The following is a 14,257-nucleotide window of genomic DNA, read 5'->3' on the forward strand; positions in this document are numbered from 1 at the left end:
ACACCAGTTAGTGTAATGTAACACCAGTTAGTGTAATAACACCAGTTAGTGTAATAACACCAGTTAGTGTAATAACACCAGTTAGTGTAATAACACCAGTTAGTGTAATAACACCAGTTAGTGTAATGTAACACCAGTTAGTGTAATGTAACACCAGTTAGTGTAATAACACCAGATAGTGTAATAACACCAGTTAGTGTAATAACACCAGTTAGTGTAATAACACCAGTTAGTGTAATAACACCAGTTAGTGTAATAACACCAGTTAGTGTAATAACACCAGTTAGTGTAATAACACCAGTTAGTGTAATAACACCAGTTAGTGTAATAACACCAGTTAGTGTAATAACACCAGTTAGTGTAATAACACCAGTAATGTAACACCAGTTAGTGTAATAACACCAGTTATGTAATAACACCAGTTAGTGTAGTGTAATAACACCAGTTAGTGTAATAACACCAGTTAGTGTAATAACACCAGTTAGTGTAAGTTAGTGTAATAACACCAGTTAGTGTAATAACACCAGTTAGTGTAAACCAGTTAGTGTAATAACACCAGTTAGTGTAATGTAACACCAGTTAGTATAATAAGTGTAATAACACCGGTTAGTGTAATAACACCAGTTAGTGTAATAACAGTGTAATAACAGTTAGTGTAATAACACCAGTTAGTGTAATAACACCAGTTAGTGTAATGTAACACCAGTTAGTGTAATAACACCAGTTAGTGTAATAACAGTTAGTGTAATAACACCAGTTAGTGTAATAACACCAGTTAGTGTAATAACACCAGTTAGTGTAATAACACCAGTTAGTGTAATAACACCAGTTAGTGTAATAACACCAGTTAGTGTAATAACACCAGTTAGTGTAATAACACCAGTTAGTGTAATAACACCAGTTAATAATAACACCAGTTAGTGTAATAACACCAGTTAGTGTAATAACACCAGTTAGTGTAATAACACCAGTTAGTGTAATGTAACAGTTAGTGTAATAACACCAGTTAGTGTAATAACACCGGTTAGTGTAATAACACCAGTTAGTGTAATAACACCAGTTAGTGTAATAACACCAGTTAGTGTAATAACAAGTTAGTATAATAACACCAGTTAGTGTAATAACACCAGTTAGTGTAATAACACCAGTTAGTGTAATAACACCAGTTAGTGTAATAACACCAGTTAGTGTAATAACACCAGTTAGTGTAAGTGTAATAACACCAGTTAGTGTAATAACACCAGTTAGTGTAATAACACCAGTTAGTGTAATAACACCAGTTAGTGTAATAACACCAGTTAGTGTAATAACACCAGTTAGTGTAATAACACCAGTTAGTGTAATAACACCAGTTAGTGTAATAACACCAGTTAGTGTAATGTAACAGCAGTTAGTGTAATAACACCAGTTAGTGTAATAACACCAGTGTAATAACACCAGTTAATAACACCAGTTAGTGTAAGTAACAGCAGTTAGTGTAATAGTTAGTGTAATAACACCAGTTAGTGTAATAACACCAGTTAGTGTAATAACACCAGTTAGTGTAATGTAACACCAGTTAGTTAACACCAGATAGTGTAATAACACCAGTTAGTGTAATAACACCAGTTAGTGTAATAACACCAGTTAGTGTAATATAGTGTAACACCAGTTAGTGTAATAACACCAGTTAGTGTAATAACACCAGTTAGTGTAATAACACCAGTTAGTGTAATAACACCAGTTGGTATAATAAACCAGTTAGTGTAATAACACCAGTTAGTATAATAACAGTTAGTGTAATAATAACCAGTTAGTGTAATAACAGTTAGTGTAATAACACCAGTTAGTGTAATAACACCAGTTGTAATGTAACAGCAGTTAGTGTAATAACACCAGTTAGTGTAATAACACCAGTTAGTGTAAGTGTAATAACACCAGTTAGTGTAATAACACCAGTTAGTGTAATAACACCAGTTAGTGTTAGTTAGTGTAATAACACCAGTTAGTGTAATAACACCAGTTAGTGTAATAACACCAGTTAGTGTAATAACACCAGTTAGTGTAATAACACCAGTTAGTGTAATAACACCAGTTAGTGTAATAACACCAGTTAGTGTAATAACACCAGTTAGTGTAATAACACCAGTTAGTGTAATAACACCAGTTAGTGTAAGTAACACCAGTTAGTGTAATAACACCAGTTAGTGTAATAACACCAGAGTGTAATAACACCAGTTAGTGTAATAAACAGTTAGTGTAATAACCAGTTAGTGTAATAACACCAGTTAGTGTAATAACACCAGTTAGTGTAATAACACCAGTTAGTGTAATAACACCAGTTAGTGTAATAACACCAGTTAGTGTAATAACACCAGTTAGTGTAATAACACCAGTTAGTGTAATAACACCAGTTAGTGTAATAACACCAGTTAGTGTAATAACACCAGTTAGTGTAATAACACCAGTTAGTGTAATAACACCAGTTAGTGTAATAACACCAGTTAGTGTAATAACACCAGTTAGTGTAATAACACCAGTTAGTGTAACACCAGTTAGTGTAATAACACCAGTTAGTGTAATAACACCCAGTTAATAACACCAGTTAATGTAACACCAGTTAGTGTAATAACACCAGTTAGTGTAATAACACCAGTTAGTGTAATAACACCAGTTAGTGTAATGTAATAACACCAGTGTAATAACACCAGTGTAATAACACCAGTTAGTGTAATAACACCAGTTAGTGTAATAACACCAGTTAGTGTAATAACACCAGTTAGTGTAATAACACCAGTTAGTGTAATAACACCAGTTAGTGTAATAACACCAGTTAGTGTAATAACACCAGTTAGTGTAATAACACCAGTTAGTGTAATAACACCAGTTAGTGTAATAACACCAGTTAGTGTAATAACACCAGTTAGTGTAATAACACCAGTTAGTGTAATAACACCAGTTAGTGTAATAACACCAGTTAGTGTAATAACACCAGTTAGTGTAATAACACCAGTTAGTGTAATAACACCAGTTAGTGTAATAACACCAGTTAGTGTAATAACACCAGTTAGTGTAATAACACCAGTTAGTGTAATAACACCAGTTAGTGTAATAACACCAGTTAGTGTAATGTAACACCAGTTAGTGTAATAACACCAGTTAGTGTAATAACACCAGTTAGTGTAATAACACCAGTTAGTGTAATAACACCAGTTAGTGTAATAACACCAGTTAGTGTAATAACACCAGTTAGTGTAATAACACCAGTTAGTGTAATAACACCAGTTAGTAGTGTAATAACACCAGTTAGTAATGTAAACACCAGTTAGTGTAATAACACCAGTTAGTGTAATAACACCAGTTAGTGTAATAACACCAGTTAGTGTAATAACACCAGTTAGTGTAATAACACCAGTTAGTGTAATAACACCAGTTAGTGTAATAACACCAGTTAGTGTAATAACACCAGTTAGTGTAATGTAACACCAGTTAGTGTAATGTAACACCAGTTAGTGTAATAACACCAGTTAGTGTAATAACACCAGTTAGTGTAATGTAACACCAGTTAGTGTAATAACACCAGTTAGTGTAATAACACCAGTTAGTGTAATAACACCAGTTAGTGTAATAACACCAGTTAGTGTAATAACACCAGTTAGTGTAATAACAGATAGTGTAATAACACCAGTTAGTGTAATAAGACCAGTTAGTGTAATAACACCAGTTAGTGTAATAACACCAGTTAGTGTAATAACACCAGTTAGTGTAATAACACCAGTTAGTGTAATAACACCAGTTAGTGTAATAAGTGTAATAACACCAGTTAGTGTAATAACACCAGTTAGTGTAATAACACCAGTTAGTGTAATAACACCAGTTAGTGTAATGTACCAGTTAGTGTAATAACACCAGTTAGTGTAATAACACCAGTTAGTGTAATAACACCAGTTAGTGTAATAACACCAGTTAGTGTAATAACACCAGTTAGTGTAATAACACCAGTTAGTGTAATAACACCAGTTAGTGTAATAACACCAGTTAGTGTAATAACACCAGTTAGTGTAATAACACCAGTTAGTGTAATAACACCAGTTAGTGTAATAACACCAGTTAGTGTAATGTAACACCAGTTAGTGTAATAACACCAGTTAAGTGTAATAATAACACCAGTTAGTGTAATAACACCAGTTAGTGTAATAACACCAGTTAGTTAGTGTAATGTAATAACACCAGTTAGTGTAAATAACACCAGTGTAATAACACCAGTGTAATAACACCAGTTAGTGTAATAACACCAGTTAGTGTAATAACACCAGTTAGTGTAATAACACCAGTTAGTGTAATAACACCAGTTAGTGTAATAACACCAGTTAGTGTAATAACACCAGTTAGTGTAATAACACCAGTTAGTGTTAGTGTAATAACACCAGTGTAATAACACCAGTGTAATAACACCAGTTAGTGTAATAACACCAGTTAGTGTAATAACACCAGTTAGTGTAATAACACCAGTTAGTGTAATAACACCAGTTAGTGTAATAACACCAGTTAGTGTAATAACACCAGTTAGTGTAATAACACCAGTTAGTGTAATAACACCAGTTAATAACACCAGTTAGTGTAATAACACCAGTTAGTGTAATAACACCAGTTAGTGTAATAACACCAGTTAGTGTAATAACACCAGTGTTAGTGTAATAACACCAGTTAGTGTAAGTGTAACACCAGTTAGTGTAATAACACCAGTTAGTGTAATAAGTGTAACACCAGTTAGTGTAATAACACCAGTTAGTGTAATAACACCAGTTAGTGTAATAACACCAGTTAGTGTAATAACACCAGTTAGTGTAATAACAGTTAGTGTAATAACACCAGTTAGTGTAATAACAGTTAGTGTAATGTAACACCAGTTAGTGTAATAACACCAGTTAGTGTAATAACACCAGTTAGTAATAACACCAGTTAGTGTAATAACACCAGTTAGTGTAATAACACCAGTTAGTGTAATAACACCAGTAATAACACCAGTTAGTGTAATAACACCAGTTAGTGTAATAACACCAGTTAGTGTAATAACACCAGTTAGTGTAATAACACCAGTTAGTGTAATAACACCAGTTAGTGTTAACACCAGTTAGTGTAATAACACCAGTTAGTGTAATAACACCAGTTAGTGTAATGTAACACCAGTTAGTGTAATAACACCAGTTAGTGTAATAACACCAGTTAGTGTAATGTAACACCAGTTAGTGTAATAACACCAGTTAGTGTAATAACACCAGTTAGTGTAATAACACCAGTTAGTGTAATAACACCAGTTAGTGTAATAACACCAGTTAGTGTAATAACACCAGTTAGTGTAATAACACCAGTTAGTGTAATAACACCAGTTAGTGTAATGTAACACCAGTTAGTGTAATAACACCAGTTAGTGTAATAACACCAGTTAGTGTAATAACACCAGTTAGTGTAATAACACCAGTTAGTGTAATAACACCAGTTAGTGTAAATAACACCAGTTAGTGTAATAACACCAGTTAGTGTAATAACACCAGTTAGTGTAATAACACCAGTTAGTGTAATAACACCAGTTAGTGTAATAACACCAGTTAGTGTAATAACACCAGTTAGTGTAATAACACCAGTTAGTGTAATAACACCAGTTAGTGTAATAACAGTTAGTGTAATAACACCAGTTAGTGTAATAACACCAGTTAGTGTAATAACACCAGTTAGTGTAATAACACCAGTTAGTATAATAACACCAGTTAGTGTAATAACACCAGTTAGTGTAATAGTAATAACACCAGTTGTAATAACACCAGTTAGTGTAATAACACCAGTTAGTGTAATAACACCAGTTAGTGTAATGTAACACCAGTTAGTGTAATAACACCAGTTAGTGTAATAACACCAGTTAGTGTAATAACACCAGTTAGTGTAATAACACCAGTTAGTGTAATAACACCAGTTAGTGTAATAACACCAGTTAGTGTAATAAGTTGTAACACCAGTTAGTGTAATAACACCAGTTAGTGTAATAACACCAGTTAGTGTAATAACACCAGTTAGTGTAATAACACCAGTTAGTGTAATGTAACACCAGTTAGTGTAATAACACCAGTTAGTGTAATGTAACAGCAGTTAGTGTAATAACACCGGTTACATTACATACATCCCGTTCATTACTGGTGTAGATATGTGGAGGCAGAGCAGGGCATTTTGGTGCGCAGCCAATGTTAGAGTTACTCAGCGGAAAACCTCTGTTAGACCATGGACACACACACACACACACACTCAGTTCGTAGACCATGGACACACACACACACACACACACACACACACACACACACACACACTCAGTAGACCATGGACACACACACACTCAGTAGACCATGGACACACACACACACACACACACACACACACACACACACACACAGTTAGTAGACCACACACACACACAGTTAGTAGACCATGGACACACACACACACACACACACACACACACACACACACACAGTTAGTAGACCATGGACACACACACACACACACACACAGTTAGTAGACCATGGACACACACACACACACACACACTTAGTAGACCATGGACACACACACTCAGTTAGTAGACCATGGACACACACACTTAGTAGACCATGGACACACACACTCAGTTAGTAGACCATGGACACACACTCAGTTAATAGACCATGGACACACACACACACACACACAGTTAGTAGACACACACACACTCAGTTAGTAGACCATGGACACACACACAAACACACACACACACTCAGTTAATAGACAGTTAGTGTAATAAGACCATGGACACACACACAAACACACACACACACACAGTTAGTAGACCATGGACACACACACACACACCATGGACACACACACGGTTAGTGTAAAACACACACACACACTCAGTTAATAGACCATGGACACACACACAACACACACACACACACACTTAGTAGACCATGGACACACACACACTCAGTTAGTAGACCACGCCTCATGGGACTCAATGCTAGTTACAACATCCTGTAACATGCTAGTTACCTCAGACTGTTGCTACAGCACAACCCTCTGGATTAACTGCCTGTATAACAACACATTAAAACACACACACAGAGAGAGACACAAACACACACAGAGAGAGACACAAACACACACAGAGAGAGACACAAACACACACAGAGAGAGACACAAACACACACAGAGAGAGACACAAACACACACACATAGAGACACAAACACACACAGAGAGAGACACAAACACACACAGAGAGAGACACAAACACACACACATAGAGACACAAACACACACAGAGAGAGACACAAACACACACAGAGAGAGACACAAACACACACAGAGAGACACAAACACACACAGAGAGAACACAAACACACACAGAGAGAGACACAAACACACAGAGACACAAACACACACAGAGAGAGACACAACACACACACACAGAGACACACAACACACACACAGAGAGACACAAACACACACAGAGACCATGGAGACACAAACACACACAGAGAGACACAAACACACACACAGAGAGACACAAACACACACAGAGAGAGAGACACAAACACACACACAGAGAGACACACAAACACACACAGAGAGACACAAACACACACACAGAGAGAGACACAAACACACACACACAGAGACACAAACACACACAGAGAGAGACACAAACACACACACAGAGAGAGACACAAACACACACAGAGAGACACAAACACACACAGAGACACAAACACACACAGAGAGAGAGACAAACACACACACACAGAGAGAGACACAAAACACACACAGAGAGAGACACAAAACACACACACACAGAGAGACACAAACACACACAGAGAGAGACACAAACACACACAGAGAGAGAGACATAAACACACACAGAGAGACACAAACACACACAGAGAGACACAAACACACACACACACACACACACACAGAGACACACAAACAGAGAGACACAAACACACACACAGAGAGACACAAACACACACAGAGAGACACAAACACACACACAGAGAGACACACACACACAGAGAGAGACACAAACACACACACACACAAACACACACAGAGACACGAACACACACACACACAAACACACACAGAGAGACACAAACACACACAGAGAGAGACACAAACACACACACACACACACACACAGAGAGACACAAACACACACACACACACAGAGAGACACAAACACACACACACACACACAGAGAGACACAAACACACACAGAGAGAGACACAAACACACACAGAGAGACACAAACACACACAAAGAGAGACACAAACACACACACACACACACACACACAAGACACACACAGAGAGAGACACAAACACACACAAAGAGAGACACACACACACAGAGAGACACAAACACACACAGAGAGACACAAACACACACAGAGAGAGACACAAACACACAGAGAGAGAGACACAAACACACACACAGAGAGACACAACACACACACAGAGAGACACAAACACACACACAGAGAGACACAAACACACACACAGAGAGACACAAAACACACACAGACACAAACACACACAGAGAGACACAAACACACACACAGAGAGACACAAACACACACAGAGAGAGACACAAACACACACAGAGAGACACAAAACACACACAGAGAGACACAAACACACAAACACACACACACACAGAGAGAGACACAAACACACACAGAGAGAGACACAAACACACACAGAGAGAGACACAAACACACACAGAGAGAGACACAAAACACACACAGAGAGACACACACACACACACAGAGAGAGACACAAACACACACAGAGAGAGACACAAACACACACACACACACACAAACACACAGAGAGAGACACAAACACACACACACACACATAGAGAGACACAAACACACACAGAGAGAGACACAAACACCCACAGAGAGAGAGACACAAACACACACAGAGAGACACAGACACACACACACAGAGAGAGACACAAACACACACAGAGAGAGACACAAACACACACAGAGAGAGACACAAACACACACAGAGAGAGACACAAACACACACACACACAGAGAGAGACACAAACACACACAGAGAGAGACACACAACACACACAGAGAGAGACACAAACACACACAGAGAGAGACACAAACACACACAGAGAGACACAAAGACACACAGAGAAACACACACACACACAGAGAGACACAAAACACACACAGAGAGAGACACAAACACACACAGAGAGAGACACAAACACACACAGAGAGAGACACAAACACACACAGAGAGACACAAACACACACAGAGAGAGACACAAACACACACAGAGAGAGACACAAACACACACAGAGAGAGAGACACAAACACACACAGAGAGAGACACAAACACACACACACACAGAGAGACACAAACACACACAGAGAGAAACACAAACACGGTGTGTGTGTGTGTGTTTGACCAGGGAGTTAGATGACACACACACACACCTCAGGGACGCTTTAGGTCAGGGGTGTCAAAGATATTGTCCAATCCGGCCCGCGGGTGTTTCTCATTTGGTGTTTTGGTCATGGAAACTGTAGAAATGATAACAGACCGACATTCATACAGTTTCCTGACTGTGTAGAAATGATAACAGACCTGCTCTCTAATAATCCTACAACCTCTCACAGTCTCACGTCAGAATTACATGTTCCTCCTGAATAAATCACAGACATGTCAAGGAGCCAATTCCAAAAACGATAGACGGGGGACAATTTTCAGCACATTTTGAAGACGAGGAAATATAATCCATAATCCATCCGGACTTCGTCGAAGACCGAATGCTGCCCCCAGGGGGCGAAATTAGTTGGACACCCCTGCTTTAGGTGCATGTGCTGCCTCCAGGGGGCGAAATGAGTTGGACACCCCTGCTTTAGGTGCATGTGCTGCCCCCAGGGGGCGAAATGAGTTGGACACCCCTGCTTTAGGTGCTGCCCCCAGGGGGCGAAATGAGTTGGACACCCCTGCTTTAGGTGCATGTGCTGCCCCCAGGGGGCGAAATGAGTTGGACACCCCTGCTTTAGGTGCAGGTGCTGCCCAGGGGTGATGACTGTTAAAAACCTCATCACAGTTCCAACTGCCAAGGGATGATACTGTAGCATTATGATACTGTAGCATTATGATACTGTAGCATTATGATACTGTAGCATAATGATACTGTAGCATTATGATACTGCAGCATAATGATACTGTAGCATAATGATACTGTAGAATTATGATACTGTAGCATTATGATACTGTAGCATTATGATACTGTAGCATAATGATACTGTAGCATAATGATACTGTCCGTTAGAGACATTTTAAAAACGTCCCCGGTCCACATGCTCACCCATTATCACATCATATAGGCACCCTCCTGGTCCCCGGTCCACATTCTCAACCATTATCACATCATATAGGCACCCCCTGGTCCCCGGTCCACATTCTCAACAATTATCACATCATATAGGCACCCTCCTGGTCCCAGGTCCACATTGTAAACATTCTCAACCATTATCACATCATATAGGCACCCTCCTGGTCTAAATCAACATTCTAAACCAGACAACAACACACGTCTGGAAAGTCAGTCATTGAAATATGTGACAACTTCAAACCCCGTGTTTTATGAACTTTAGCCTTCTTTCATGCATCTTTCTTAGGTCACCAACTATAGTTTGGCTACATTAGCCAGTTCTGTGGTCTATCATTTCAGGATGGCCTAGTGAAGGTCCTTTGAGCCCACGTGAAGCCAAGTGTAGCCATTAGCCTACACCGTCATTATTCCATACGTTAAAACTGGATTTATCCCGCCTGTAGATAGAGGCAATAGGCTGACAATCTATCTAATTAATTGATCTCCATGTGTGCCATTTTTTTTAGCAGTTGGATCAATCAATTAATCTGATTAGCTATTTTATTGGATCTATCAATCAATGAAACCCGGACTGCCCTCTCAGACCGCAGCCTCAAGACACATTACCTACAGAATGCATAGGCTACAATCTATTGGCTACACGACGTATGAACAGAAAAACATTTAGCCAATCCTGTCCACAAATCCGATCCCTCACCAGCTCTGTACAGTACAGCGTCGACGGAGTTGCCTCAGTCAGGGGGAAAACATGCGCTTCCGTAAACATCAAAGCTGTGGTGAACTGCAGCAGCGGGCAATGACCTGCGTTGGTAGCCGACGGACAACCGAAGTTACCCCTGCAGCGCCAACCCCCTCGCTATTGAAGACAGGACGGTATAGAAACAGAACAGACAGCGAATAGAATAGAACAGCATGAATCCATGTTGTTAGTTACCTGGTGTGGAAAACGGCGAAACCGTTAGACATCTGACCGTACGGTTAGCGATTCATCTCAGATATCACCCAAAACCCCTTCTGTCGCTTCTGTGACACGCTCTTCCCTTCCCGTTCTCTTTCCTCTCCTCTATATGTCTCTCTCTCTCAAGGAGGAGAGCAGCAGTAGCAGTTGCGGATCTCCACGGGAATATCCAGCATCACGTCTCAAGGCTGTGCAGTGTCAACCACGGCATCCGACAGACAGCAGCTGCGAGATGAGCTGTCTTTCCACCGACACTGTCTCGCGCATGCAGCGCTCTCTCTTCTCTACTCTTCCGTTCCGTTCTGTTCTCTGCCTCTCTGTCTTCTATCCGTATCTCACTGCGTCAGGCGCACTATGCTTGGCTTCTCTCTCTCGCTCTCTCTCTTTCTCTCGCTCTCTCTTTCTCTCGCTCTCTCTTTCTCTCGCTCTCTCTCTCTTTCTCTCGCTCTCTCTCTTTCTCTTTCTCTCTTTCTCTCTCTCTTTCTCTCTCTCGCTCTCTCTTTCTCTTTCTCTCTTTCTCTCTCTTTCTCTCTCTCTCTCTCACTCTCTCTCCTGTCCTCCTCTCCTTGTGCCTAGACTGAAGCCAGCTTTTAGTGGAGAAGGAGTAGGATACTGTACAGGCTGTGATACAATATAATATATCATACAATACTTTGTCAATTTGAATGGAAATGTATTTCAAGGGCAGCTGTAGGCTACAATGAGATATGCCAGCATACAAATCTACACACAACATCAATCTCTGTGAGTAAAATTGGATGTAATTTCAACTTCTTTTCAACCGAAAAGTTGTCTTTTCAATGTCTTTTGCCAACATATATCACCGATAATGCCCTATAAGCTGCACATCATGGTGGATCACATTGGTGGGAGACACTTTTGTAAAGCTGTGGTTTTTTGCACCTCCTAAGGATCCCAGAGTGCCTTCTTTTACAATTCCACCCTCCTGGGATCCCAGAGTGCCTTCTTTTACAATTACACCCTCCTAGGATCCCAGAGTGCCTTCTTTTACAATTCCACCCTCCTAGGATCCCAGCGTGCCTTCTTTTACAATTCCACCCTCCTAGGATCCCAGAGTGCCTTCTTTAGATGGTGATGAAGGTACTCAGAGCAGGGTAGACGGTGATGAAGGTACTCAGAGCAGGGTAGAGGGTGATTAAGGTACTCAGAGCAGGTTAGAGGGTAATTAAGGTACTCAGGGCAGGGTAAAGGGTGATGAAGGTACTCAGAGCAGGGTAGACGGTGATGAAGGTACTCAGAGCAGGGTAGAGGGTGATTAAGATACTCAGAGCAGGGTAGACGGTGAGGAAGGTACTCAGAGCAGGGTAAAGGGTGATGAAGGTACTCAGAGCAGGGTAGAGGGTGATTAAAGTACTCAGAGCAGGGTAGACGGTGATTAAGGTACTCAGAGCAGGGTAGAGTGTGATTAAGATACTCAGAGCAGGGTAGACGGTGATGAAGGTACTCAGAGCAGGGTAGAGTGTGATTAAGATACTCAGAGCAGGGTAGAGGGTGATTAAGGTACTCAGAGCAGGGTAGAGGGTGATGAAGGTACTCAGAGCAGGGTAGACGGTGATTAAGGTACTCAGAGCAGGGTAGAGGGTGATGAAGGTACTCAGAGCAGGGTAGACGGTGATTAAGGTACTCAGAGCAGGGTAGAGGGTGATGAAGGTACTCAGAGCAGGGTAGGGGCTGATTAAGGTACTCAGGGCAGGGTAAAGGGTGATGAAGGTACTCAGAGCAGGGTAGAGGGTGATGAAGGTACTCAGAGCAGGGTAGAGGGTGATTAAGGTACTCAGAGCAGGGTAGACGGTGATTAAGGTACTCAGAGCAGGGTAGAGTGTGATTAAGATACTCAGAGCAGGGTAGAGGGTGATTAAGGTACTCAGAGCAGGGTAGAGTGTGATTAAGATACTCAGGGCAGGGTAGACGGTGATGAAGGTACTCAGAGCAGGGTAGAGGGTGATTAAGGTACTCAGAGCAGGGTAAAGGGTGATGAAGGTACTCAGGGCAGGGTAGAGGGTGATTAAGGTACTCCAAGCAGGGTAGAGAGTGATTAAGGTACTCAGAGCAGGGTAGAGGGTGAGAGAGAGATGTGGAGAGTGGAAGGGAGAGAGAGAGATGTGGAGAGTGGAAGGGAGAGAGAGAGACGTGGAGAGGGAGGCAGAGAGAGCGAGGGAGGGAGAGAGGGGAGAGAGGGATGGTGAGAGAGACGTGGAGAGGTTGATGAGAAGGAGAGAGGGAGAGAAGGATGAAGATAGAGAGAGATGGAAAGAGGAGGAGAGAGAGATGTTAGGAGAGAGGTTATAGTTCTCAGGTGATGGTCTGTTGCCCAAGTGCACCATGGGTAGATACTGATGTTCTACAAGCCGACAAAGTCACTCACACACGCATTGGTTAATCTGCATTCCTTTTGAGACATACACCTGGCAGAAGAGAGAGGGAAGAGAGAGTGAAAGATAGAGGGGAGAGGTAGAAAGGAAGAGAGAGAGAGAAAGGGAAGAGGGATGAGAGAGAGGGAAGAGGGACAAGAGAGAGGGAGAGAAAAGGTAGAGGGAGAGAGAAAGAAGAAGAGAGGGGGAGAGAGAGAGAGAGAGAGAGGGAGGGGAAAGCAGGGGGAGGTAGAGAGTTGATAATCCTTAAAGCTTCAGGTAATGATGTGGTGATGAGTTCATGGAACAGCTGTGGTTCAAGATTAGTTCAGTGTGTGTGTGTGTGTGTGTGTGTGTGTGTGTGTGTGTGTGTGTGTGTGTGTGTGTGTGTGTGTGTGTGTGTGTGTGTCAAGTGTTTCAAAGAAAATAGTCTAGAACCATCAGGGGAACTTGGAGTGTCAGTCACCCAGTGAAGAGTCTGACGTCA

At 40.9% G+C, this 14,257-nt stretch overlaps 1 protein-coding gene across 1 annotated transcript in view; it reads left to right on the plus strand.

The window, feature by feature from the left end:
* Positions 1–12,494, plus strand: part of LOC135560322 (zinc finger protein 665-like) — a 16,452-nt gene extending 3,958 nt beyond the window's left edge. The window contains exon 4 of the mRNA XM_065002182.1: positions 12,310–12,494. Within this exon, the coding sequence (XP_064858254.1) occupies positions 12,310–12,494 (185 nt within the window). The remainder of the gene's footprint in view (positions 1–12,309) is intronic.
* Positions 12,495–14,257: the final 1,763 nt, after the last annotated feature.

The sequence above is a fragment of the Oncorhynchus nerka genome, linkage group LG15 (genome assembly GCF_034236695.1).
Source record: "Oncorhynchus nerka isolate Pitt River linkage group LG15, Oner_Uvic_2.0, whole genome shotgun sequence".
NCBI lineage: Eukaryota > Metazoa > Chordata > Actinopteri > Salmoniformes > Salmonidae > Oncorhynchus > Oncorhynchus nerka.